The sequence below is a fragment of the Leishmania donovani genome, chromosome 28 (genome assembly GCF_000227135.1).
Source record: "Leishmania donovani BPK282A1 complete genome, chromosome 28".
Classification (NCBI taxonomy): Eukaryota; Euglenozoa; class Kinetoplastea; order Trypanosomatida; family Trypanosomatidae; genus Leishmania; species Leishmania donovani.
In genome coordinates this window covers 247,614-267,906 of record NC_018255.1, presented here as the reverse complement: position 1 = coordinate 267,906, position 20,293 = coordinate 247,614, and the positions used below count along the sequence as shown (strand labels likewise).

The following is a 20,293-nucleotide window of genomic DNA, read 5'->3' as shown; positions in this document are numbered from 1 at the left end:
CGCTCTCCGTTGCCACGCCGCCGCCGCTGCCGCCGCGTGTGTGTGTCGTCCCATTCGGGACTCTCCTCTTTTTTATTATTCTCAGTTGTCGCTCGCTTGTCCTTCCGACACTCTCTTACGTGATCGCGTACGGAGGTGGGACGCGTCGGCTCTCCCGACACACCTGTACAGCCCCCCCTTCCCATCACCCACTGCCTTTTCTTTTCGTCTCTCTTTCCTCCCTATTATTCACTCTTTAGACTCTCTGAAGGGCTTTGATTTCTGCCACAAGGCCCCCCTCCCAATTTTGTACCCCCACATCGTCTTTCGCTGGTTCTCCCATCGGCGTAGGCAATGCCGGTCACCAACGGTAAGCGGCCGCGCGAGGATTCTGGCGCGCCGGTGGACGAGGCGGCCATGCGCGACACGACTCGGTGCGCCTTGGAAGCCAAAGACGCCGCCGCGACGCCGCTGGACCGCGTTGTAGTTCTTAACGTAGGCGGCACGAAAATAACTACGCTGCAGTCCACGCTGTGCTCTTCGCCATCACTGCTGGCGCAGTGGGCAGAGAACAACTTCCAGGAGTTCCCACGTGATTTGCAGGGGCACCCGTTTCTCGACCGCGACCCTGAGAATTTCGTGCATATCCTCAACTACCTGCGTGGCTACGGGCTGCCGAACAAGGCCGACGACCTTGTCGTCGTGGCCGAAGATGCAGAGCTGTATCAGCTGGAGTCGCTGAAGCGCGAGATCGGTCTTGACCCGCCGTCGATGTGGCGCTTTACACCGGGCCCTGGCATCCGCGACGACGGTGTGGAGTTCTCGACGTCGGACATACTCGACTTGTGTGGCACAGAGCCCCTTTCCACCGGCCTTGCCCACACAATCGTCTTCCGCATCGACAAGTGCGAGCTCGTTTCCATCGGCGTCGTTGCCTTTAAGGAGATTCAGCACGACATGCAGATTCGCCGTCAGAAAAACACTGTGTGCTACTGCAACACAGGGGAACTGGTGCGCTACTGGTCCGCGGATGCGCTCTATGAGCAGGGCGTTTTGTACAAGAGCCAGGACGAGATCACTGTCCGCGTGGAGTTCGCCCAGCCTGGCGTGCCGCTGGAGCCACCGTCCGGTGCCAAGACCATGGAGCACCTGCCGCCGCCGCTGCAGCCTGCGCTGACTCTCTCGTCGACACCGTTGCCAGCAAACGTCTCGAGCACCACCGCGCTCGGCAGCAGCAGCGTGGTGCCGAGCCGCCCTTTGCCACTGGTTATCGACGCGAGCGTGGCGATGGCGAACGCCAGCAGCGGCGCAGAACCGCCGATCACGTCCCCAGCCTTCCAGCCTGGGTCCTCAGCGATGGACGTGGCTAACAACCGCCCTCTGCAGCAGAGTAGCAGCTCCCCGATGACAACCCCCGCGAACCCGACCACGCTGCCATCCCCGCAGACTCTGGGCGGCTCTGGAGGAGGCACGGCGGGCACGGGCACGGCGACCACACCCACCAGCGGCCCCTCGGCAGCCCCCGCGTCAGCTCCGGGAGTGGCACCGGCGTCGCCGTTGCTCCCCTTCGCCCCTGTTGTCCTCGACCCCGAAGACCCAGACGCGACTGTCGGCGCCATCGTGACATTTTTCAAGGGCGATCGCGAGGTGTGCCGCGCGCGTTGGCCCGCCCCTGTGCCTCCACTGCAGTTTGCGGTGAGCATGCAAGGCGCCTCTGCCGTGTCGATCCTCAAGACAACCTCTGTCAGCGCCGATGCTGTCGGGATGGAGAACGAGGACTAGGCCGAGCGAAAGCGATGTGGGTGAGTGGTGTGGGTTTTAGAAGAGAAAGGCCGTGGCACTGGAGAGGCAAGAGGATGCGCATCCAAAAGAGGGAGAACAAGCGACAGCGTTCTGAGAGACGGCGCACAGGTGTACATGGCCCGCCGTTCTTTTCCTATCCTTCCCTCAGTTCTGGAGTCGGTTCTGCTGTTGTATGTGCTGTCTCCCCTCTTCCCCATTCACATGCCTTTTCCCTCTTTTTCTTTTCGAACGTTCTTCGTTGCTGTCTTCATCTATGTTTTCACTTCGACGTTCCCTTGAGTGCCAGACAGATGCATACACACACAGATACTTCACACACCTCCCCCCACACGCGTGCCCGAAGACGTACACGTAGGCGTGTATTTCCCTCGCCGTCTCACGAGGGACTGCCGTGATTACATGACCCTTTTGCGTAATCGACTCTCGCAAGCGACAGCTTAGTCGTATTTCCCTCTGTCTCTGCCTGCCTGTGTGTCTGTGCGAGCTAAAGCGGTGAGGCAAAAAAAAAAAGAAGGGAGACGTCGTAGCGTCCCGCGCTCGCGCTCTCACTCTCCATTTACATGTGCTCTAGGCGGACGAAAGTACTGCTTGCCCAGGCAACCATGGGAAGAAAAAGGAGCGGCTCGTTCTCGTCCACCACGTGGAGGGTAGGATCAACGTGATGCGGGCTGCTGGTGGCCCTCTCTCCGTATGTGCGTGTATGTGTGCCACTCGCCCAGTGCGACGTGTCTCCTCTCCGCCGCCGTCACTTTTCTGTCTCCAGCATGAAAGAAACTACTCCCACTCCCTGCCTTCCACGTCTTCCTGGTCTCTCGCTTCGACACAATGCATCGGGTTACACACACGCGCACATACGTGCAACTCTCCTTGTGGCATCGCCTGCGTAGAGCAGGTCTATTCGTGATCACTGCTGCGGTTTCCTTTTCTTTGTTCCTTCTCCCACTTTCGCTCTCTTACTGAACCCGCCACCGCCCCCTCCCCACAACGAACTTCCGCTGATATAACCACTTTTAGAAACAAAAAAGCACGCATATATCAACCCGCCTTTTGCCTGCGCCGTGCTACGCGGTCTTTCTCTTTCTCGACTCTTCTCCCCCCTTTTCGTTTTCACGGGTTACACATAAGCCCCCTCATAGCAACCCTGCACAGCATACACACCGATACACACGCAGCCTCTCTTCTCGATTTATACACCTCTTCCGCAGGAAGTGCCTCTACGTATTTGTGTGTGCTATGCGCATGCGTTCGTGATTGCCACTGTCCTTGTTTTGCTTTCCCGTTGCCGTCTTGCCGCCTCCCTACGACTTCCCCCTTGCGTGTGTGTGTGTGTCTACGGTACGTGTTTTGTCGCGTTGCTGACGTGGTAGCGCCTTTCCGTTCTTCCGTTGGTTGCTTGGCTGTTCCCTCTTCTGTGCCTCTCCGCGGCGGCGAATATAGACTTCGAAGGGAGAGCAAGCATACCGAACGCAGCCGCAACCGCAACAAGGAAGCGAATCACGCGGAGAAGTGGCCCACCATTCTACGTTGAGCTGACGTGCACGTGTTGTTGTTGTCCGTGTCGTGGAGGGGCTCCTCATTCTTCTTATTTTGTGGGTTCTCACCGTTGTTCTTGAGGGTGTCTTCTCTCCTGTTCTGTGTATCTTATTGCGCAGCGAATAAAGCAGTTTTCGCGCTGAGCCTGGCGCACAGCCCTACAGCAGCAGGCACACACACACACACACACACACACACACACACAAAAGCACACTGGCCGAAGGCACGAACTTACGTGATCGGTGAAGTGTCGCTGTGTGAGAAAACGAAACACACACACACACACATGAACAAGTGCATGTGATTCACCGTTTTGTTTTGTCTACTTTTGATCTTCCCGTGTTGTTTGTAAAGCTGCTCCTCTCTGGCCTGCGTGACAGCCTCACCATCACAACATACAATTTCCCATTTCTTCCTCCCCTCTACCATCATCATTGACCCGCCCGACGGCGTCAGCAGCGCGTGTGTTGGCTTTTTCAGTTTGTTTCGGTTAGTAAAGGCCAGCTAGGCGACTTCAACACCGCTTTCTTTTCCTTTTCTCACCTCCGCAGAAACGTCGATTTTCCGAGCAGCAGCATAGTTGCACGCTTTAGAGGAGAGCGACGCAGAGCGAAGCCCGCCAAGCCCGTTGAGGAAGTCGAGGTGCCGCTGCAGCGAAGGGAAAAAGAACAACAGAGTGCAGCAGATATGAGCGTCGACTCCATTATCGAGCAGCTGCTCGAGGTGCGTGGCGCGAAGCCGGGCAAGCAGGTGCAGTTAGCCGAGAATGACGTGAAGCAGCTGGCGATACGCACGCGCGAGATTCTTCTCTCGCAGCCGCCTCTGCTAGAGCTGGAGGCGCCCATCAAGATCTGCGGCGATATTCACGGCCAGTACTACGACCTTATCCGTCTCTTCGAGAACGGCGGCTTCCCGCCGACAGCGAACTACCTCTTCCTCGGCGACTACGTGGACCGCGGAAAGCAGGGTCTCGAGACCATCTGCCTGGTCTTCGCCTTCAAGGTGAAGTTTCCCGAGAACTTCTTCATCCTTCGAGGTAACCACGAGTGCGCCAGCATCAATCGCATCTACGGCTTCTTCGACGAGTGCAAGCGCCGCTACAACATTCGTCTCTGGAAGGCGTTCACAGATACGTTCAACTGCCTTCCTGTGGCGTGTATTATCGATGACAAGATCTTCTGCTGCCATGGTGGCCTTTCGCCGGAGCTGCAGACGATGGACCAGATCAAGAAGATCACACGCCCGTGCGATGTGGCGGACACTGGTCTGATCTGCGACTTGCTGTGGTCAGACCCGGAGGAAGGTCTCTCGGGGTGGGGCGAGAACGACCGTGGCGTGTCCTTCACTTTCGGTCAGGATATTGTAGAGAAGTTCTTGAATAAGCACCAGTTTGAGCTGATTTGCCGCGCGCACCAAGTCGTAGAGGATGGGTACCAGTTTTTCGCGAAGCGCAAGCTCATCACCATCTTCTCTGCCCCTAACTACTGTAATGAGTTCGATAACAGCGGCGCCGTGATGACCGTGGACAACGAGCTCATGTGCTCCTTCCAGATCCTTAAGCCGTCTGTGAAGAAGCCGAAGTTCTACTCGTAACGAGACGTATGCGAGAAGAATGGGAGAGGAGGAGGAGGGGCGCCGTTTTCGGATTGCACCGGCGTGCAGCTGAAAAGGCGCGATAAGCAAAAACAAACAAGAAAGAAGAAGAAAGGAAGGCGCAGCGCCGTGTGTGTGTGTGTGCGTGTTGGGGGGTTCATATGTCTCCCCTCTTCCGTTTCATCGACTGGCTGCGCCGCTTTGCTTTTTCCTTTTTGCGTGCGTGTTAAGGCTTGACTGGTGCACGTTGGCGCGTCTCTGTGTTTCGTGCTCCCCACCCCCTCCTCTCTCTCTCTCTCCGCGCGCGCTTCATACTTTCCTTCTCGTTGCTGCTGCTCTTGTTGCCGTCGTCGTTCGCTTGTTGTTCGTCTCCTCGGCCTGTCGATCTATTTTTCCCTTTGGTCTGCGGGGCGCCTCTCTTCTTTTACCCTGTGCGTCCGTGCCTGCATGTCGCTCGTTCGTTGCGTTCTTGCACCTGTCGATGTTGTATTAGACATGCTTGGTGATGCGATATACGGCGCGAGAGAGTGTATGGGCGCGCGTTAGTGTTTCTCTCTGTGTATGCGTATGCCAGGCAGCGCCTAGCATGCCGGATGATATCAACGCGGATGTATGTCACCCCAAGGAGCGGCAACCATATCCCCCTCTTCTTTTCTACTATTGCGGGCCCGCACTCATGTTTACTGCTCGTCTTCGCGGCACCCTCTGCATCCAGAATGGATCTCTCCTCTTTTCTTCTCTCCCTCTTCGTGGCTCTCCTTTCCATCACATACGCCATCGTGGGGTCATCGTTGCGAGGGTGGGTCTGAGAAGGGACTCTTGTGTGTTTTCGGCTTATCTGCGCGCGTGGGTCTGTACGGGTGTGCGTGTGTGGAGACGCGTGCCCCTTCTATGCTATGGGCAACGCAAAACCAGCGCAACACCCACACACCCACTTACACTCATGCGCGCAGAGAATCGAATCAGGTGCAAGGAACCTCCTTTTTTTTGCTCTCGCCCACCGATAGATCCTTGTCCAGCTCTTCTTCACTCTCTTGCTCTGACCGTCTTCCTACCTCTCTCTCCTCCCACGCGTGGGCCCTGCCGAGGCGCGCATCTCTGGTGTCCTTCTCTCTCTTCTGCCCTGAAGGCGAAACAAAAATCAACTAGGAGGCACACAAGGATCGGAAAGCGCAGAAAGAAGCGGGAGGAGGCAGTGTGTGTATGTGGAGATGAGCGGAATGTTATAGCGTGCAAGGGAGAAAAAACAAGTACGCGCGTGCAAGAGCAACGAATAACGTAACTCAAGTGAGGGTGGCTGAGGCGCGTTGGTGTCGTCTTCGATTGCACCTGTTTTATACTCTTCTATGCCCCTTGCCGAGTGTGTCTGTGATACTCTGCACTGATGGATGAGGTGTGGAAGTAGGTGAGGGGTAAAGGGTAGATGATACTGTGAATGGTGTGGCGACGGTCGCGCCTGCGTATGTGAGGGTGGCGTGTGACTCATGTTCCTTTTTCTTTGTTCTCTGTTCTACATTTTTCGTTTTCGTTTCGTGCCCGTGTCTGTGCGTGATCGTGTGGGGGCGTATGCGCGATCATGGCGATGATGCCGATTGCAAGGAGCCCTATCTTTTTCTCCATGCCTGTGAGTGTGCGTGATGGTGTTTGTGTGTGTGTGTGGTCGTGCTGGAGTGTGCCTTTCCAGTTTTGCCTTTCCTTGTCTTCTGTCGACGATGTCGACAAACCCCCAATGTACGACCCCTTTCCCCTTCCCTTCTTTATTTGCCCCATGTGTGCGTGCGTGTGTGTGCCTGTCTGTGTCTCTCTGTATGGGTGTGTGTTCTTGTGTGTTTCTACCTTCTCCTCATTAACAAAATCCAACAGAAAGGGAATATCATCAAAGCAAGTCACCACCACCCTCCCTGACGGTGTCTCTTGGGCCGCGACAGTGGACCCGAGGAGAGGAGGGAAGAGGTCGAGGAGTCGCGGCATAGCTCTCCAGGCGTGGGAAGTACATGTAGCAAGCGTGGTAGCGGTGGCGATTCTTTTCTTGTCGGGTGGCCGGAAGGCCTCATACGGAAAGAAAGTACCGGGTTACGTATACGCCCAGATGGCGCGGATGCAGTCCTTCAGCGTCGCCTCCTTCCTGCGAGCGCCTTCCTCTTTTCGTTACCGCCGTGGAGGCCGCGTCTTTGTGCGCGGCTGCGTACGGAGCGGCCATCAGCTCCTGCTGTTCACACCACACACAAGCACCCAGGCGTGCACGCAGCGCGATACACTCGTGCGCTTCCTGCGATGTACGCATGTAAGGTGTACTGTGCGCATCCCATCTAATCCTGTCCTTGTGCGCCTATTTCGTCTCTTTCACCATGCCACACAACATCAGAGGAAACACAGCCCGACTGGTACAGACGCGACTGAGAAAGGACCCCGCGAGAGAGGCGCGCACAACGATGGAGCCCTACTACGAGCCGGACTCAGAGTTTCGCGAGCCGCTCACGGACGTGGATGCGTTCCTCGACAGTGCGCGGTACAACGAAGCCGGTGACCTGGATCTGCTTAAGGCGTACCTGGATAAGAACCCGAGCGACGTCGACGCGCGGGATGAGCAGGGCCGCACAGCGGTGCACATGGCAGCTGCGAATGGCCACATGCCCATCTTGGAGATGCTCTTCCAGTTCAACCCCCAACCGAATGTCCCGAATGACGAGGGCAATACGGCCCTGCACTTTGCTGCGCTGAACAACCGCGTTGCTGCGGCGGAGGCGCTGCTGGCGCACGGGTGGAGGGCGGCTGAGCAGAACATCATGGGCAAGACGGCGCTGCAGCTCATCTACGAAAAGCAGTACAACGAGATGGAGACGCTGCTCATGAGCCGTGATGAGACGCTCGACACCTATGTTCCGCCCACCGAGGCTTCCGTGATGGTCGACCTCTCAGCCAAGGAAGGGGGCAAGGACGAGGACAGCGGGCGAGACGAGAAGGCAACCGAAGAGGCGAAGGTCGCGGCAGAACGCAAGATGCCACCGGCACCCATAGCGCCTGCAAAGAAGATTGTGCCATCGGCGAGCAAGGCGCCAGCGCCTGCGGTGCCGGTGGATGCGACAACCAGTACACAGATGCTTGGCTCTGCCTCTGTGGATGGTATCGAGTAGGCCCAGATGGCAAAATGAGACGTCGCGTCTATTTTTACGTATGCGAGCGTATGCACCAACGCTTCATCTGGCTAACGCTCATCCCCTTTCTTGTTTTCTTACGCACTCCTGCGCCGCGACTACGGAAAGGGTGGGGGCGAGGGCGGAGGGGCAGGGGTGTTCTCAGGGGGGCAACGTGACGCCGAACATTAATCAACAGTGACAAAACGATACCAACATCATTCAGACGGCGCGGATGCTTCACGGGGGGGGGGTTGACGGGAGCCATATACGAGGAAGACAACAGAGCAGGAGGGTGCGTCGTCCAGCGTTGTTCAAGGAGTGTGTTTGTGGGTGTGACTGAACGCGTTTTGCTGCCTAGCTCCAACCGTATCATTCCTTTGCTCATTGTCCGCTCGCTGGCCGGATGCACAAGCCACTCACCTCCACAACGCGCGCGAGACGGCAGAGCAGAAGCGCCACCGCGACGAATGAGGGTCAGCAGCCAGCAGGGTATGACACACACATACACACAAACGCACACACACATGCACATCATCCCATGCACGGCCAATTAATCTCTGTGCCCCACCCCCTCCTTTGACACCTCTTGTCCTTTGCCGTCTTCCTGCTCTGGTGCTCCCCCTCTGCGTCCTCGCTGCTGTCGAGGTGGATCATACTTCGCTGCTCTCTTCATTTCCAGTTTTGCTTGCCTTCTCGCGATGCCGATCCCTGGAGTTACAGAGCACGCCCACAACGCGGAAAGAAAAGCAATAGATGGCAACGAAGACACCCGCTCTTTGCGCCTCGCCCGCAACCCCCTTTCCCCAGTGGACGGGAAGCAGAGGAACCCTTCTCATGCATTCGCGCACGCACATACCGTGTGTGTGCCATACGCTTGACTGGAGGCCATGCGTCTTGCGCTGTCTCTTGACGGCACTTCTTTTTCCTTGTGCTCTCTTCTCCTCGCGGGGGCGGCGTTTCGTTCTGCCCCTTACGCTCTCGATCCGCCACTTGCACACTACACAGGAGATCGACAACAAAGCGCATCGGCACCAACGGCATGAGCGGCGCTAGCCCAGAAAGTACTCGCGCGCCGGCCAGCGAACCTTCCGTGAAGGAAATGCCTATCGGCGAGCGTTTCTTCGAGGCCCTCTTCGGCTTTGCGGAGGGCGACTACGTTGCCACACGACGTTCCCTCTTTCAAAACTGCACCTTTGAGGCGGTGCGCGCCAACAAGTCGAGCGGCCACAACCGCGTGCGCAAGGAGCGGGCCTTGTTTCACCACCCGCGCGTGGCAGGCGGCCTCCCCGTCAGCAGCGGCTGGCATTCCACGCCAAGGGTTGCCGATCTTCGCACGGAAACGACGGCGGCCGTGCGCACGTTTGACGAGAAGTACCCAGGGCTGCTCGCGAAACTAGCAGCCGCTAGAATTAGCTCTTGCGAGATGTCCAAACCACCGTCGCCCGTGACGTGCGTACATGTCACGGGCGACGCTGGGCGGATGCACAGCCTCACGGTGAATGGCGTCTTTCAGGTCGCCAGTCAGTTCAACCTGCTCGAGTTCTCGTCGTCTGAAATTTCACCGGAGCACGGCGTGCGTCACTACGCGCATTATCCGACCCAGGGGCCGGCGTGTGCCTTGGCGTGCATGGCTGGTACTGTCTATCGTAACTACCTTCTACATCCCGACTTCTTTGGAGCCACGGATGCGGCGGCTTTCACGGAAAATGCTGATGTGGCCGACCGTGGACAGCAAACAGATCGCCAGCTGAACATGCTGGACGAACTTGTCGATTACCTCACCCGTGCGCGCAGCAGTGGTGACGCTACCTATGCTACGGATGCCGCTTATTCCACTGCTTGCAGCGCGCCTGCGCTGCCGCGGGAACACTTCTTCACGATCCGAAACGGGTACTTTTTTCTGAAACGGCAAATGGCCTCGCTGCCTGCGCGATTGCATCGCATCGCCGCCGTCGAAGGGATCTCGATGGCGGATGTCGAGGAGGAGTTGGCGTCGCGTCTTCGCATTGGACTGGTGGAAGATGCCACCGTGACGCTGCCTCTGCACGACCCGCCTGTCTTCCGCGTTCGTGAGCAGCGCCAACTCACCGATCAAGCGGAGCGAAAAGTTGTGTGCAGATTGGATGCAGATGTTGCTGCCGAGGTGGAGGTTCATGAAGTGACTCAGACGTACAACAGTGCCTTGAGCCTGCCCCCGAAGGACCATTGCACGCCACTGGAGTGGATTGGCATTGCCACTCTCTCCCGCATCATCTTACGCGGCACGTACGAGGCCACGCTCCTGGTCGGCGTTCAGCACACCCTCCGTGATTTGGAGCGGCAGGCCAGCTTGGCGGTCGCGTCTTCGCCAGCGACGCCGCCCTTTTCGCTACCGCCCATCTTTCTCACCAAGGTGGGCGGCGGTGTCTTCAACAACGATAAGGAGTGGATTGCCTCTGGGATCGCGTCAGCGGTGCACCGCGTAGCCGCGCTCAGCGTACCGCTCAATGTGCGACTCGTGCACTTTCGTCGGATGGATGAGTACTACATGAGATACTTTCCATCGTGGCCTGTGCTGGACTGAATCGCGCGTGCGTCACGCCACTCGTGTACGTAGGACGGGAGACAGGAAACACCACGTAGAGGGTGCGGACACATCTAGTTCTCGTGTAGCGTACTTTTCTATTTCTCATGCGCGCATCTGTGCTTGTTTGCGTGTATGTGTGTGTATGTCCCTCTCTCTCTGCGCGCACGTACACCGTCTTGCAGCTCACCCCGCTGGTGGGCACGCGGACGCGTCTTCCCTTTTTTCCCTCTTGCGCCCTTTGCCCTATGTTGTTTTTCACCATCACCCAGAGCGCGCTCTTCGCGACAACGCGACTTGCATTTTTCCTCTTCAAAGTCTTGCCTTACAGAGTGTCGTAGGCGTCGTGTTGTCTCGCCTGCATTGCGGAGTCGTTTGCCCGCGTTCTGGGGGACTCTGCTGCCGCGCGTGTTTCTCGTGCAAAAACCTAAACTCTGACATTATCCTTCCCTTCCCCCCTCTTTCACACCCGAGGCCGAACGCCCTTTGTGCGTGTCGGAGGACGTTTCCCACTCCCACACCCCCGCAGCCCTCTCTCTCTAACACGCCTCCGATACACGTGCACAGGTACACAGGCACACGCGCTCTCCTTTCTCTTTTCTAAATGTAGCGAACCCACGAAGCAAGACACGCCATTTTTTTTTCGCTTGTTGGTTTCGTGCCTCCTTCCAGTACAACGACACAGACGGCGAGCGAGGTGGACGCAGTGTCGGCGCGCATTTTCCGTTTTTCTCTTGTCTTTTGCTCCCCCTTTAGCGGTCTTCTCATTTTCGTTTGAGTCGAACGTGTACACGCGCGCGTGTGTTTGTGTGGTTTACTTCTGCCGGCTCCACGTTGGCGCCGGCAAACACACGCGGACATGTACACCCATGCGAGAAGCAACCACGCCGCCTTTCTCCACTGTCTCTTATCATCGCACCTTCCCCTCTTCCCCTCTTCCCTCCCTCTACTCCACCCACCACTCGCCCACGACAACCCTCTCCTCTCTCTCCCGAGAAGAACTGTGCTTGCGGGGTGCCGCAAAAAATCGTGCCCCCCCCTCCTCTCTCGCTCTATATTTTCCTGGAAGCCACGCGAGATTGTCGCCGTACGCCAACCAAGAGCCGAAGCGAAACAAAAAAGAGCTCATCACCGTCTCCATGCTGACATGCACAGGGAGGCGGGCTCAGCATGCGCGCGCTTGCATCTCGCAGGGGCGGATCGCACGCTGTTTTGCAGAGTCTTGCCTTGCTTTCCTCCCCATCAAGACGTTTCTTCATGTCCTTTCTCTCTTATGATCCCTCAGAATGGTGGGCATATTCTACACTGTCTTGTCTACCACGCATCCGCGCACGCACTTCCATATTGCTTGCGCCTTTCCTCAGCCTTTCTCGACTTACTTCCCACACGAGCACGCGTGGGGCAACGTTTCACGGTGCAACTCGTCTTCGAATAGGTGGTCAGAAGGGGTGAGGGGAGGGGGGCATCTTTGGGTGTCGCAACGCCATCACTCGTCTCTCTCTCTGTCGATTCTCGATTCTCTGAACCCGTGGCGCATGCGAAGACACGCGCACCACTTTTTCAGCTTTCCTTTCCCCGCACTTACGGGCACACGCGCACATTCAGCAGGACACCCTGCGAGGTGCGAGGAATGAGCACCTGCGTCGGCGGCGTTTTCTTTTCCTCTTCCCGACGGACACCGCAAACTTGCTGACGGGCGCATGGACGAGTACAATCACCTGCTCTTACAACAGCGCGACTGCCCATCTCTCCACCTCCTCATTGTTTCCGTTTCGACTCTCTTGTTAGTTCTTTCCCCTTGGGTGACCTCATCCAAGTGAGAGGCAGGCGTAGCCGGCAGGTAAGCCGCTCTGACCTTCTTTCCTTCGACGCAGCGTTGCCGCGCGAGAAAGATGGAGCCGCGCCGATGGAGGCCACTGTTCTACAACCCTTTCACGGAGCGAAGACGACGCATGGAGTACATTCCCTTGTACCGTGGCTTTTTCCGCACGATGCCGCTGCACCGCTGGTGCATCAAAGACATTCAAAAGACGCTCGGCTACGCCGCCGTCAACCCGTCCCTCTTCGGCTTTCCCGACCAACCCACGTGCGTTGTGAATACAGCGTACTTTCTTCCGTCCCTGCGGAGTCGGCTGCGCGGTGTATGGGCCTTCGGCACGGAGCGCGGGTGTAAGAGCATCATCGTGCCCCACTCATGCAGTGGGGAGGCTTTTGACGCGCTCGATGCCCGTCTCATCGAGCCACTCTTCCGCTGGAATCCTGGCATTGAGTACGTGTATTTATCGCGCCACTGCGAGCCGATGGCGCCGCAGCTCCTAGGCCCTCTCAGCCGCTGCCATAACCTGCGCGAGGTGACCTTGGAGGGGTGGAACGACGCCGTTGCCGTGCATCGCGTTATGATGGCGTGCAAGCACGCCGACGTGCTGGAGACGTACAGCCTCGATGACCCGCCGCGCAACTGGCGCAACGAGCTCTCTGTTCAGGCACTCTCCACCCTAATCGAGATGCACCCCAAGCTGCGCGCTGTCAAGTCACATCGTCTCTACCTCGGTGACTGGTATGAGGCAACCCGCTTCTCCCGATGCAAGCACAACGTCGCCCTCATCCCCTTCTCGTGCGATTTTGTGATCGTGTTCTACGCTATTTTTCTCTGTGTTGTGTGCATACCTGCGTATGGCGCGTACCGCCTAGTCTACCGCCTTTGCGCGGGTCGCTTGTCGGACGCCTACACGTGGTTCTGGAGCGTCATCGCATTTGTGGTCACGCTCTCGGCGGTCGTCGCCTTCGACTCCGTCGGGCGATCCTGCCGCGGTAGTGGCTGGGTTCATATGCAGAAGTACTTCATCTTTGCGAAGCGGCGCGTCGACATGTGGATGGGCGTGCACCGGACGGCACTCGTTGCCAGAAAGAAGTAACACACGCGTACACACACTCTGTACTCGGTGAGCGTGGCGATCATGGAAGCGTGCGTGTGCGTTGGTGGTGCTCTCGCTGCTTTTGAGGGATAAGGGTAAGCACATACAAGCGCTACGGCTGTGCCTAGCGGGCGCACATCTGAACCGACTCCGCTCACTGTCCAGACGCGAATACTCACCCGAACGAGTACTTGCATGCGCGTGCGTGTGTTGTTTGGCTGCTTTTCATATGGGCGTGTCTGTGACTCTTGTGCGTGCAGGAGGCTCCCACTACATTGACTTCCGTTACAAATCTTATCGTTTTTCTGTGTTCGTGTACGATCGAGGCGAGGCGGGAAAGGGAAAACAAAAGCAGCAGCTGCTATTTCTAGAGAGCACCGATGACAACTACACGGGCAGCGGCGACTGCAGGCAGCATAGGAGTCTTTCATTTGAGTCCCTCACCGTAGATGGCCGTCCGGCTTTCCAAGGCAAGCGGTGCTGCAGGCGCGTGCGTGTCCATGCGTGAATGTGTAGGCAACATCTCCCACTCCTCGCTCACCCCGCTTGTCGTCTCGACGGCACCCGCTTGCCGCTTGACCGCGTCTGTTGTCTCATCTCGCACATCTTTCTCCTTTTGGCCCTCTCACGTACTTCTTCTCTACTCTCCGCCTGATCGATTTGTGCACTGCCCTGCGCAAGCAAAGTGCGCCGGTGTGTCTTCTGGTTTTCCTCTTCGATTTGTGGCGGTGTGGGGGGGGCATAGGCATCGGCACTGTACGCGAAACGCCTGTTTCGGATCCTTTCTGCTTTCTGCACCCCACCCCCTCTTTCACCTCCCAACGCTACGCACTACTTGGCCTTTCCCTTCTTTTTGCGCATTGGCGTACGCCACACACACACACACACACACACACACACACACACACCTAGCTCGTGTCGCTCACCCACCTGCGCGGCGGAGCCCGTCTGAGGGAAGGGGGCAAGGAGACGGAATCGAAAGCCGAAGGGCCTCAAGGAAAACGTACAGGCGCCGAAGTAGACTGCCGTGTGTGCGGATGCGCGCGCACTTGTTGCCTGTTGAACCTTTTCCCCGCCTTGGCTGACAGATCATACTCACTCTGTGGAGGAGGGCTCATGAGTGACACACTACTGGACACAGGCCACACTGCGGCCGTGACCGACATTGCAGCGGATGCGAATGGACGGCATCTGGCGACGGCGAGTAGTGATGGCACAGTGCACGTTTATGAGTCTGTCACTTCCTCCTCCAAGGAAGCGTCGCAGTACAAGGGTGGGCCACAGCCCACGACGTGGAGCCCCGTCGCGGTGCTCCAGTGTAGCAGCGAGGAACAAGCGGCGACGGTGACGTGCGTGGCATGGGCCCCTCCCGCCTTATACACGGCCGCCCTCGTTACGTGCACTGAGTTGGCCAATGAGGTGGCTCTCTGGTGTGACGTGGGCAACGACGCACAGTATCGCAAAATCTACGTCTACACCTTGGCCGCACCGGGCTGGTGTGTTGCATGGGCCCCGCACGAGTACGGGAAGCTGTTTGCCGTCGGCTGCGCGGATGGGGCGGTGGTCGTCTTCACCGGCGGCCCAGACGGCACGTGGGACATCCACTCCTTCGAGAGCCATCCGCACGGTTGCTGCGGCCTCTCGTTCGCTCCGTTTTTTCCGCCGGGAGCACTGCTCATGGCGCCTCTGGAGAAGGACGTTGGCAATGTTCCGGGCAATGCGCCGCCGATACCGCTCGCACCACCCCGTATGATCACATGCGGTGGTGGCCGGTTCGTGAAGCTCTGGACGCACTCGTTTGCGCCTCTGCCCGGCGAAGAAGGCAGCGGCGCGCCGCTGGGGTCTGTGTGGACGTCCATAGAGCTGGAGGCGGCCGAGGCGACGAGCGCCCCAGCGTGGCGGGAGGTGTGCTGGGCTCCGAATCTGGGTCTGCCGTTTACGTACATCGCGGCCGGTTCAGAGGACGGACTGGTAGCAGTCTGGGTGCAGGATGGACCCGCCTCGAACCCATGGCAGTGCCGCCTTCTGCCCCCGCCCCACGGCACTCCAGGCGAGAATGTGACGAAACTCTCGTGGTCTTTGGTAGGTACGTTCCTCTTGGTGTCCTACGCTGATGGCACGGTGGCGATGTGGAAGGAGACGAGCAATCATGGGGCGTGGCGCGTGGTGAGTGAGTTGGAGAATCCAACCCTGTGAGGGAGTGACGTGTGGGGCACTTTTATTTGTGGGCTTGTTGCGGCCTCGTGCACGCCTCCCTCGCGTCCTCGCTCTTTTCCCATGCTGCCCTCTCTATCGACATCCGATTTTTCTGGCCCCGCCTCGCCGGGTCTTCTCCACTTGTTTCCCTGCATCGCGTTGCCTCACGCTTGACGGAACTCTTGAGGGGAAAAGGAGGGAAGCGAAGTGCATTGTTTCCCTTGTGCCAGCGTTGTCTCCTTGCCACCGGCTTGTCTGAGTGGGCTGCAAACCACACAATCCTTCTTCTCCCCCACCCAACACCCACCGCTACAAGGGAAAACCAAGTGGAAGAGGCAGGAGCAGTACGCGGCACAGCATTTGGAGAGGGAGAGATGCAACCTGCTTTTCCTGTCGGCTTGTGCGTGAGTGTGCAGGACTCAAGACGACTGTTCTGCGGTGTGTCCGGCACATGGTTTCCGAGGATGAAATGCAGCCGGACTGCATGGTTGATGTGCAGGGACGTTGTGTCTGCCGCTTCCCGACCCCTCATGGGCCTGCGACTCTTTTCTTCTCGATCTCTGCGTCCATGGCCAACTTCCCTCCTCCTCGGTCTTTCCTGTGCCCCTATCTTCCACACCCCCTCATCTTGGTGCACCGCTTCCATTTACGTTCCCTGTGCCGTGGCCCTTATCTTGCCCTGACGAATTCACTGACACACGTACACATGCGAACACACACACACATACACACGGTAACTAAAACGTCACAGAGCTACACATATTCGCTTTTACCCCTTTCGATTCATATTCTCGTGGTTGCCTGTATCTCTGCTGGACAAGCCGATCACTCAAACCGACTCAGGAAACTGCTTTACACACGCCCTCTCTTTCATCGAGCTTTTTTTTGCTCCGTTGTGTGCGTGTGTGTGTGTGCTACCAATGAGAAGCGAAGGAAAAAAAAACTAGGAAAAGAAAAGCAAATCACGCATTCCGTTTATGCTGTTCTCGCACCCCCCCCCCTCTTCTCTTCCTCCCCATTCCTTGACCTGAGCCTCCGTGCTGCTGTGCCTGCTGCTGCTCCTCCCCCTTTCCTCTCGCACGAGTGCATCAAGTGTTGGAGAGGCGCAGGAACAGCTACGTCTCCTCTTTCCCCAGTCCTAGAAGCCGTCGAACAAGCGCAGTATCATTACGCGGCGCACCATGGGCCTCTTTCTCGGTACTCTCATCTTTATCATTATCGGCGCTATCGGTGCGCTGAGCGCCCCGCTCTGGGCGAAAAGCCAGGTCGACCTTGTCCGCGTATTGTGCGCGGTGGCCACCTTCTGCTGCTGGATGTCGTGGGTGCTCATATACATGGCGCAGATGAACCCGCTCCTGCTGCCCACCCGGTCGATCAAGGTGGAGTGAAAAAAGGGGGAGGTGCCCCTGGTACAAGCTGTAGAGCAGCAGATAAAGCGCGACGAAGGAAGAGCGTAAATAACCTATTTGGTGATCGCCCTACGCTCCCCCGTGGTGTGTCGTTGCGGTTCCCTCCAGCGCACTCGAGGCCCTTCACGACGGTTTCGGGTTCCCTTTGCCTACTGCTGCTGGCGTGGAGGCGGTGAGTCCGGCGGTGAGGTCGTCCTCCGTCCTCGTCTCCTCTCATCTCAGTCTTTGCTCAGTTCGAAGGCCCCGTGACCGTGCCGCGTCTCCTGTTGGTGTCTTTGTGTGGCTTTTGACACTGTGGCAGCCGCTGCTGCCGTTGGTGCCCCTCCTCCTCTCCCTCGCGCTTTTCGCAACCACAGGGAGCCGCACCGCCATCGCTCACCGACGTCTAGTGAAGTGTTGGTCTGTCCTTTCCTTGGCACTCTGTCTCTCTGCGCTGTGTGTGTGTGCAGGCCTGTGCGTGTGCCGTCCTCACGTGTGCATCCTACGATGGGACGGAGGTGTGTGCCCGTGTCTGGTATCGTCATCACGCATGCAGGAAAATCGAGGCAAAAAAGGAGCGCAAGATACGCTCCCGGGGGAGGGGGAGGGGGGGGAGCGATGCACACGGCAGAAGTGGAAGCCGCGACGCCTCTTATTCGTGTGTACATGTCGAAGGCATGGCGATGTGTGAAAGACGGGCCCGATTCCGGGTGTGCCCCTGAGACATTCCCGCTCGTTTCATGCGAATAGACTAGCTCAGTGATGAACTTGACTGACGGCACATCACTAACGTACTCAAGCGTGGTTGCTGGCGTTGTGTATATTGTTCGAGAGCATCCATTCAGCTGCTGCTAACGTTCGAAGGCGCGTGCCCCATCTTCGGATGGGATAGAGAGGCCCAGAGGTGTGTGTTTGCATTCCCATTCAGACACAGGTTCACTCTTCACCGTCCGTCACGGCGCTGTCTCACTTCGACGACCGGCGCCACTCTTTCAGGGAAACTCTTGCTCTCGCCCTTGATTTTATTCTCCTTTCCTTTTTCTGGTCTCCATACCTCTGGAGGATTCCCAGTCGCAGTTTCCCGCGTTTGCCGTCGCGCCCGCCACACACAAGCGCAAGGCGCACCGATACAGACACACGCCGACTGATTGAGCATTGAAGAACCAAAGAAAAACGGAAAGGCGAAGCAAAAGCCGGGTGCCACTGACGCATACACGCACACAAGCGCATACATGCGTACCTCCAAAGACATATATATATGTATATATATGCCTGTTTAGATTTTTTTTTTGTGAGGCTCATTGGCATTGTTCCTCTCGCTCAGGTCGTGTGCACATCTAGAAAGCCGCCGCCTCGTCATTCTGGACGCCCCTTCGCCCCCACTCGTGAGCAATAACGAGAACTAGCTCACAGCCGCCTTCTCCTGGTCTCCCCCACTACGAAAATACACACACGAAGCTGTTTTAGTAGAAATCGAGCGCATCGAGCACTCCAGCAGAAAATGGCGTTGGTTCGCGTAGTCGGTGATATGCTGCACCTCAGCGCTATCTTGATCCTCTTATCGAAGATGCTGCGTCAGCGCTCGGCCGCCGGCATCTCACTCAAGTCGATGGAGTTGTTCGCCATTGTCTTCTGTACGCGCTACCTTGATGTGCTGTTTTCCTTCATTGGCATCTATAACACCACCATGAAGATCTTCTTCATCGCCTCAACGCTGCATATCTGCTATTTGATGAAGTTCAAGAGTCCGTGGAAGGCGACTTACGACCGCGAAAACGACACCTTCCGCATCCGCTACCTCATCGTTCCGTGCGCGGTGCTTTCCATCCTGTTTCATGGGACACCGCGGCACAACATCGTTATCGAGTTGTGTTGGACCTTCTCGCAGTATTTGGAGGCTGTTGCGATTCTGCCGCAGATCTTCTTGCTCGAGTACACTGAGCGGTACGATGCACTGACATCTCACTACCTCTTCTGCCTCGGCGCGTACCGCGTCGTGTACATGATCCATTGGGCGATTCGCTACTATATCTATCACAAAGTCCGCTGGATCTCGGTCTTCAGCGGGTTTGTGCAGTCGCTGCTCTACGTTGATTTCTTCTATCACTACGTGGTGCAGGTGGTACGGAAGGCAAAGCAGCGATACGAGCTGGCCAAGTAGACAGTCGAGGCGGAAGGGTGTGCGCGTTGTCGCGTGATGTGGGAATAGGGAGGGCGAAGGGCTGCGGAAGCGTGCGCTGGCATGGATGTGAAGGTGAGGAGATGGCTACATCTGGGGAGTGCAGAGCTTACTTGGACTGACTGTGCAAGTGTCACGGGGGCTGGCATCCGTGAGAGAGCTGCATGCATAACATGCATATATATGTAGGGTGCCCGCATTCTGAAGGCGTTTTCTTTTTTTCATCCTCGAATACTGCAATGCATGGCGACACCCATCCTCCTCCTTCCACAGAACAGCGTAGAGCAGGCGTGCTCCCTCGCCGCCGTGTTCATTCTTTACCTCCTCACGTTCTTCTGTTAACGTGTCTCGGTGTACGTCCTTCTCCGTTCGAGTGTATTCTCTCGTTATGAATCTTTGCGTGTTTGTGTGAGTCTCTCAGTTGTTTACCGGGGCGTGGGCTTGGTTGTGTGGTGGGTCTGCTGTGTCGTGTCTGTTTCATGTTTCCGTTTCTATTGTGTTTGTTTCAAGTGACCAACACTCCTCTTCTCGTTCTCATCGTGTGCACGCGTGGGTGTCCGTGTGTCGTTCGCGTTTACTTTTCCGTACCCCTCCCGTCCCTTCCCTTCCTTTCACCAACTCTCGTCTCTCCTTCGTTGTTCACCACGAAATTGTCTGCACGCATGCAGAGGCAAACAACCAAGCAAGCGCACACGCACGCACACACTTGGGCGCCTTTCAGTGTGTATGTACGTGTGTGTGGCTGCGTCGCAGCGTAGCGCTGCGCGCGTGTTTTGCCCCTTGTTTTCTTTGTCATCTTCTTTTATTTCCTTCTCTTCCCTCTCCTTCTTGTCACTCTCGTCTGTGCATGTGCCTGTTTTTTGTTTTGCCTTTTGTCTCCGCCACTGTTCCTCTTCGTGTGCTGCCTTACGTGTTGCCGCCCCCCGACGTTATCATAAAAGTGGGGGCAGAGGAGGAGGGAGGTGAAGACGGGAAGGCTCGAAAAAAAAAGTGAGGAAAAGAAGGGA

The 20,293-nt window shown here is 57.2% G+C and overlaps 8 protein-coding genes across 8 annotated transcripts; all 8 read left to right on the top strand.

The window, feature by feature from the left end:
• Positions 1-333: 333 nt before the first annotated feature.
• LDBPK_280740 (hypothetical protein, conserved) lies at positions 334-1,761 on the top strand (the record flags this gene model as incomplete). The annotated part of the gene is made up of 1 exon (XM_003862125.1): positions 334-1,761. One exon carries the CDS (start codon positions 334-336, stop codon positions 1,759-1,761), a length of 1,428 nt encoding a protein of 475 aa, XP_003862173.1.
• Positions 1,762-4,002: 2,241 nt separating this feature from the next.
• On the top strand, positions 4,003-4,908 carry LDBPK_280730 (serine/threonine protein phosphatase catalytic subunit, putative; the record flags this gene model as incomplete). Its single annotated transcript, XM_003862124.1, has 1 exon — positions 4,003-4,908. One exon carries the CDS (start codon positions 4,003-4,005, stop codon positions 4,906-4,908), a length of 906 nt encoding a protein of 301 aa, XP_003862172.1.
• A 2,432-nt stretch (positions 4,909-7,340) lies between these two features.
• LDBPK_280720 (hypothetical protein, conserved) lies at positions 7,341-8,042 on the top strand (the record flags this gene model as incomplete). Its single annotated transcript, XM_003862123.1, has 1 exon — positions 7,341-8,042. One exon carries the CDS (start codon positions 7,341-7,343, stop codon positions 8,040-8,042), a length of 702 nt encoding a protein of 233 aa, XP_003862171.1.
• Positions 8,043-9,525: 1,483 nt separating this feature from the next.
• Positions 9,526-10,608, top strand: LDBPK_280710 (hypothetical protein, unknown function; the record flags this gene model as incomplete). The annotated part of the gene is made up of 1 exon (XM_003862122.1): positions 9,526-10,608. One exon carries the CDS (start codon positions 9,526-9,528, stop codon positions 10,606-10,608), a length of 1,083 nt encoding a protein of 360 aa, XP_003862170.1.
• Positions 10,609-12,500: 1,892 nt separating this feature from the next.
• LDBPK_280700 (hypothetical protein, conserved) lies at positions 12,501-13,523 on the top strand (the record flags this gene model as incomplete). The annotated part of the gene is made up of 1 exon (XM_003862121.1): positions 12,501-13,523. The coding sequence occupies one exon, from the start codon at positions 12,501-12,503 to the stop codon at positions 13,521-13,523; it is 1,023 nt and encodes a 340-aa protein (XP_003862169.1).
• Positions 13,524-14,639: 1,116 nt separating this feature from the next.
• On the top strand, positions 14,640-15,719 carry LDBPK_280690 (protein transport protein Sec13, putative; the record flags this gene model as incomplete). Its single annotated transcript, XM_003862120.1, has 1 exon — positions 14,640-15,719. One exon carries the CDS (start codon positions 14,640-14,642, stop codon positions 15,717-15,719), a length of 1,080 nt encoding a protein of 359 aa, XP_003862168.1.
• Positions 15,720-16,900: 1,181 nt separating this feature from the next.
• On the top strand, positions 16,901-17,107 carry LDBPK_280680 (hypothetical protein, conserved; the record flags this gene model as incomplete). The annotated part of the gene is made up of 1 exon (XM_003862119.1): positions 16,901-17,107. The coding sequence occupies one exon, from the start codon at positions 16,901-16,903 to the stop codon at positions 17,105-17,107; it is 207 nt and encodes a 68-aa protein (XP_003862167.1).
• A 1,501-nt stretch (positions 17,108-18,608) lies between these two features.
• Positions 18,609-19,268, top strand: LDBPK_280670 (ER lumen retaining receptor-like protein; the record flags this gene model as incomplete). Its single annotated transcript, XM_003862118.1, has 1 exon — positions 18,609-19,268. The coding sequence occupies one exon, from the start codon at positions 18,609-18,611 to the stop codon at positions 19,266-19,268; it is 660 nt and encodes a 219-aa protein (XP_003862166.1).
• Positions 19,269-20,293: the final 1,025 nt, after the last annotated feature.